The sequence below is a fragment of the Ctenocephalides felis genome, unplaced genomic scaffold (genome assembly GCF_003426905.1).
Source record: "Ctenocephalides felis isolate EL2017-DRISC unplaced genomic scaffold, ASM342690v1 CF-g0.4_SCAFFOLD_00845, whole genome shotgun sequence".
NCBI classification, from domain to species: domain Eukaryota; kingdom Metazoa; phylum Arthropoda; class Insecta; order Siphonaptera; family Pulicidae; genus Ctenocephalides; species Ctenocephalides felis.
In genome coordinates this window covers 93,385,997-93,392,884 of record NW_020536999.1, presented here as the reverse complement: position 1 = coordinate 93,392,884, position 6,888 = coordinate 93,385,997, and the positions used below count along the sequence as shown (strand labels likewise).

General features: G+C 30.9%; 2 protein-coding genes across 3 annotated transcripts in view; one reads left to right on the top strand and one right to left on the bottom strand.

Moving 5' to 3' along the window:
• Positions 1-6,888, bottom strand: part of LOC113364070 (ras-specific guanine nucleotide-releasing factor RalGPS1-like) — a 120,851-nt gene that overhangs the window by 51,580 nt on the left and 62,383 nt on the right. The window lies entirely within an intron of this gene.
• LOC113363068 (ras guanine nucleotide exchange factor M-like) lies at positions 1,497-6,561 on the top strand (the record flags this gene model as incomplete). The annotated part of the gene is given in 9 exon segments (XM_026605556.1): positions 1,497-1,608; positions 3,997-4,102; positions 4,168-5,013; positions 5,105-5,307; positions 5,369-5,526; positions 5,586-5,868; positions 5,938-6,145; positions 6,215-6,351; positions 6,416-6,561. Coding segments are annotated over 8 exon segments (2,019 nt in total). The 3' UTR covers positions 6,526-6,561.

Here is a 6,888-nt window from a genome sequence, read left to right as displayed (position 1 = left end):
AATTAATAATAATAATAAATTAATAATAGTAATAAAAATTTAAGTTAGTATTATTTTGTAATGTTAAAAATTTAAAAAAATGTAGTTCAGTTATTGTAATGATTGAGAGCAAAAAGTGGTGAGTGTGTTATTGCAGTTTCAGAAAATCGTTTCTTTTAAGTATAATGTTATTCGTTTGTAGGTGCAAAATGTTGATACCAGTGTCTTCCACTATTTGTAAAGAAATAAATTTAAATGCCCTAAAATATGTATTTTCCTATATAAATTTTTAACTTTGAAAAATGGTTGAAAAAATCTTTAATTTTCAAAATTTAAAAAAAATCTAAAATTATTATGTTTAAAATATCGAACATGATTTTTACTAATGTCAAAATTTCAAAAAAAAACTTTTATTAAAAAAAAGTTTAATATATCGAAATTGGGATTTTAATTTTAATTTTTGATTAAATTCTAAAGCTCACTTATATACTTGAAATAAATAATTTATATTTGCAATTCATACTTATGTTAGAAATATGAGATAAGATCCTTCATTCTAACTCTGTCGTATCAAAGTAGTTTTCCAATTTTTATATCTTATATTTTGTCTATAAAAATTAAAATAAAGAAAGTTACAGTATTTATAATAATCTATTTGAAAACATTTAATATGCATCGAATATTTCATCACGGTACGGGAAGTTCCAGCAATTTGCCTTAAGGCATGATGCCATGCACCACTAGTTTGATCTATTTTTTGATACATTTCATATGTCTTTACAAATATTTCACACTTCTAAATGAATTTAACACTTATACAACTATTGGCACTATTTTTTATATATAAAATATGATATTCTATTCTATAAAAATAAGTCGGGTTTTCCTTCCTTCGATATAACTCCAGAACGCACGAACCGATTTCGACGATTTTGCATTCCTTGGAAAGGTCTCGGACTCCGCGAGGTTTATAGCAAAGAAAATTGAAGAAAGATTTCAACAGAAAAGCGGAAAACACTTTTTTTCACATACAGCGTCATCTCTGATACTTAACATGTACTACAAACTAATATTTTTTGTTTGACTGCTACTCATTATTCTCTGCTCAGTTAATTTTATGTGACAAGCCGGCATTGTGTTCACTGTGAAATTGCAAAAAAAGTAAAAAAAATAAGTTATTCGTTTCCTAACATTTCAATTGGAAACCATCAAATCAATCACATGTATTGTGTAAATTTGTATTCAATTTCAACAGCAGGCAATTTTTTTCTTTATCTTTTAATCACCAAACGAAATGTTACATAAATGAAACCATCTGGTGGTGAAACTGAAATTTTATATGTCTTTACACTTATACAACTATTGGCACTATTTTTTATATGTAAATATGATATATTTTATATGTCTTTACAAATATTTTACACACCTGAATGAATATAACACTTATACCACTATTGGCACTATTTTTTATATGTACTTATATATTTTTATATTTATATTTCTGTTTTTTTTTTCAGAACAATGTTGAGAAACTGAGTCAGAAATTTTGACGTGGAAAATGCTTGATGTTTGCAGAAGTCAATTTTTTATATTGTAGTATAGAAAGGACCAATTTTTAAATTAGAAATGGTAAGTATAGTATTTTTATGTACACTTAATGTCTAACCGAAACTGGGTGATAGTATTTTCCTTAACTATACTGAAAAAAATTAGGTTTTTATTGTTGTACTTAAAATTTTTCAATAATAAATTTATTGAGTATTTTACTATTTTACAAACCTGATTAAAGTGCTCCAACTTTTGATGAAATGGGCCACCATACTTCAGTACATTTTTGTTAATATAATAGTTGAATAAAAAGTCTTAATTCTTGAAAACTTGGAGCAATTGTGTTATTATTTTTTTACTGTGGTGCTACAAATTTATTCACGGTTATGGTTCCAAAGTATTTTACAAAATAATTAAAGTAAACTACAAAAAACGAATAATGGTCATAATTTTACAAAAGCTATAGGTTGCACTTAAAAGCTCATAATTTCACCAAATCTGTAGGTTGCACTTAAAAGCTCATAATTTTCAAACAAACAAAGTGAGATCCTTTTTTCTCATTTTTAAGGTCCATACTGTCACCTTGTTTCTATCAATAAATATCAATAAAATGTGTACAAGTGTGAGTAAGTGCATTTAAGTGTATGTAAGTGCAATTGTGTCTAAAGCACATAAGTGTATAAACATATATATATATATATATATATATATATATATATATATATACATATAAATTTACTTTAACTTGTATATATATTTTAAAATGTCTAAAACAATTATTTTTTCCACTTCTCAATACATTTCATAGTATGTGTTTGCGAATTCAAGTGAATGCTTCCATAGTGTTATGGGGTCAAGGTCATTGCAAGGGCGACCTCGTTTACGACCCCATTGTTTGACGAGATGAAAAACCCTATGCCGGTCGTTTTCCTCCATTTTATTGTCAGGGGAGTACCCCTACCTTTTCTTCCCTCCCAAACCTTGAGGACAAGGAATACTTGGGGGCCAGAAAGGACAATAATAACGAGATTTATATAATACAACATCTGAGCGGATCAGAGACATGGACTCTATATATGTAGCAACGCGAGTTGACGAAAAATGAGGAAAACAATAGAGTAGAGTCATGACAACTCGACATTTGTAACCAATCATTTTTTTTTTTGGATTTTATACATCTTCATAAAAAAATAAATTTACTGAATTGGTGACCCAGACGTGATTGCGTGTTCGAACCAAATTAGTGAACCCCGAAGTGTCACCAATTTAGTGAATTTTTTCCACTATTTTTAAAAAATATAATAGTAGAAAATTGCAAAAAATATGATTGGTTACAAATATTGTGATTACTATATTACGTTGCTATTGGTTTCGTTTCCTCTTAAAACCAACGCCAACTCGTATATATCTTATATATAAAATTCTTCTGTAATGATGTATTTAAATATCCTCCTAAACGATTATTCGAATTTTGATAAATCTTTCTGAAGTTTATTAAGGAAATGTTTTAGGATGTACGTGATTATTAAAATATTGTAATATTGTAGAAATAAATAGAAAAAAAAATGCTAAAAAACTACGTGCCATTGCTTGATATTGAAAATATTTGAGGCATCGTTTGATATTGAAAACAAATGAAAACTGTCATCTGCCAAAAATTCCAATTTACTTATGAGCCTAGACAATATTAGAATATGTATAATAAATTCATGATTATGAATAAGAAAAATGAAATGTCTACCTCCCAAATAAATCGCATAAAATGCCCAAAATAAATAAAGAGAATGTTTCAAAAGCATTCATTAATGATAATAATGTTAATAATAAACTTTTAAAACTGGTAAAATAATAGGTGGAGGGGCACTAATAAAAAAATGGCATGTTAATGCAAAAGACCCCAGAAGTGTCCCTGGTGATAATGTATATTAAATTATTTCTAAGTAAGATGTAATTTAGATATTAAAATTGCTAAAAACCAGTTAAAGATTATAAAAATTATAGGCTACATTATTGGAGCAATTATTTTGGTATGAATAGTAATTTAAATTACAATGATAATTATTTTTAGGTAAACGTTAAATATTAGTATAGGATATTAAAAAAATTGTAGGCTTGGATATAGGACATCTGTCGGTCATCTAGTATATATGTATATATATATATATTTATATATATATATATATTATATTATGTGTATGCGTATGTGCGTCTGTAAATGTTAAGTGAATTCTTCCTAAATGTTTCTAAAAGTCTTTGAAAAACTTTCGGAAAGAAGTTCAAAAGCTCAAAAGCTCGCTCTAAGTTCTTTTCATGTAAACAAGTTGAATCTTTATTTCTTTTATTCGCAACTTAAGTTTTCACAGACGCGAAAACAAATTAAATTTAGTTGATATATGTCTAGATGATATGTGAAGAGCAAACAAAACGGTATGCTATTATATATTCATTTATATATTATTCCTTTTCAAGGTTACAACATATCATTTGGATATTTTCTGGAAATGGCGAGCGGTTCCCAGCACAAAAAATACTCAGTCCCGAATGCAAGCGGTTCTCGTGGCTACGTCAATTACGGGTAAGACTCACCTGCTTGTCTTCAAAAATCTTCTCCAGTTTTGTCAACATTCATATTTTTTTCAGAGCCAACTCCTCCGTCATTACAAACGGCATAAAATCCAATAGTCTTCCAGCAAATGCGAGTCTCCTACACCTCCAATACGATCCCCAGACGATTGAACCAGATATCGATTCCTTGTTTTCCACTAAGATTCCAGTGTCTAAAAATAAGGACTTGTCCAAGTCGCCACTGAAAACTTTGGAACAAGCTTTTTTGTCGTTGAAGAATCCGGATAGATCGAGGAGCAAGGAGTTGGTGAAGTCGCCGTTGAAGGATAGACGCAGGAGCAAGACTAAGGATCATGGGCGTAAGTCTTTAGATGGCTCGGAACAAGATTGTGAGGCTTTGTTGTCAATTGAAGCGGAAACGCTGAAGGAGCATTCACAAAACGTTCAGGATTTATTTGCTATTAAAAATTGTGCAAAGGACCATGATGGATCTACGCGTCATCGTAAAGACTTTTTGGCCAAAACCAATTTTGGGTATCCCAGTGATCTTTACAGGATGCCTCAACAAAACTTTGAGCCTGATCCAGTGTTTTCATCAAAGATCCTTAAAGACCAAAGTAGTTCATCGGACGATTTCGAAACGCCTTTGTTATCTGACCAAAAACTTGACAATGACAATATAGATTTGAAGAATTTGAAGTCACCACGTAAGTTGTCCAAAAACAACAAACTGGCAGAAACCAAAAGGCCACCTAGTGGTAAAAACTCAGGACGTTACACTAAAAATTCCAAAACAACCTGCGTCGATTCCAAGACTGATCCTCAAAAGTCTTTACGTTCTAGTTTCAACAACAAGGTTGGATCTTCTCAACATGCGGCTAGGAGTGATGTAAAAATCCCCAAACCTTCAGCTGATTCTAAGTCAAATTCTAAAATTTCAAAGCCTAAAAGTGATGCAAAAGTGGAACAATCCAAAATACCTAAAAATGTAACCAAAACGAATCAAAATTAGCACCAAATTGGATTTGAAGTCAACGTTTTTAAAGACTGATTTAAGATACAAAAAGTGCAACCTAAAAGACTATGATGATTCAAAAACTCATTCTAGAAAGACTTCTTTGAGCAATGGAACCAGCAGTGATGGAAAAGCCGGAGGTGATGTTCAGGAAAATAGAGTAATTGAATTTTTGGAAGTTGCTCCACAAACTTTTGCAGGTTTAACAAAATTTCTGTAAATGTAATAAATAATGTTGGTTAACCAAACATTATGTTTCAGAACAAATAACTTTGTTGGATCTTCCATCATTTACTGCTATCCAAGCTGAAGAACTAACAAGTTGTGCATGGAATAGCAGAAATAAACTAAATGTGGCTCCTAATGTTGTGGCATTCACCAGACGGTTCAATAATGTCAGTTTTTGGACAGTTTCTGAGGTAAAAGGTTTAAATCACATTCAAAAACATACTTTGTCTAATATTACCTTTTATTTCAGGTTCTGGCAGGTCCAACTCCCAAAAAACGTTCCGAACACATATCTCACTTTGTAAAAATAGCTCGTCATCTGCACTCTTTGAATAATCTTCATGCACTTTTTGCAGTTATTTCTGGTTTGCAAAGTGCAAGTATACACAGGCTGGATAAATCCTGGAATTTGGTTCAGAAAAAAGATAAATTGACCTTTGAGAAACTGGCCAGTGTGTTTAGTGAAAAGGAGAACTGGAAAGTGTTGAGGGAGTACCAGGACAGTCTGCGGTTACCTTGTATACCATACTTGGGTAAGAAGAGGAATTATTTAGAAAGAATTTTGTTAGTAGAATTTACACATGATTTACCCTATTTTTTAGGTTTATTTCTAACAGACTTTGTCTACATTGACATGTCACAGCCTGCAAGTCAAAGGTCCAGAAAAATGGACAACATCTTAAGAGTCATTGCACTGTATCAACAATCAAGATATGATGAATTGAAAGTTGATCAGGCTGTCCAGAAATATTTGGAAAGAGTGAAGTATATTGAGGAGTTGCAGAGGTTTTTGGAAGACGACCAGTACAAGTAAATAATAAACATACATATTTATTACACTTACAATTGTTATTGTAATGAAACCTTTACCTTGTCCAGATTATCTTTAAAATTAGAGCCACCTGCAACCAGTACAATGCAACAGAATAAGAAAAATGCGGAATCTACTGATTCTAACATTGATGCCAATGGTGATCTTCAAAAATCTAGTCAACTATCCAATAACATGATACAAGGTAAAAGAAATTTAAATAAAAATAAATATTAAGGTTTTTTTAATTATTTATTATTTCTATTTAGAACAAACAAGAAACATGGCATCATTGAATCTCTCACCAGCAAAAGCAAAAACAAAACCAACACAAACAACTCCAACAATCCAACAAGTACCACCACTTCTGGCAGTTTAAGAATCTCAAATCCTGTTGCCAAATTTATACCAGGACACAGAAATGTAGAAGTTTAGGACAAAGTGAGTAAAAAACAATTTTCTGTTAGTAGATTGCAACTAATTTTGTTGGATGATTTAGTATTTTCTACAAAACGAATCAACCTTCTCTGAATCCGAATGGATCAACCGAAAGTACAAATGCTTCTGTGGAAGCTATTGAGCAGTATAATTCAAGACATCTGCTGGATGATTCTTTGTTGGAAGATTCCAAGAAGCCTGAAATGCAGTCTAGGATGTGTGAGAGCCTTGGGAGGAATTTTACTCCTGGGAATGTTAATGGAAAATATTGGTAAGTAATAAATTGGTAAAAGTTTAGTGAAAT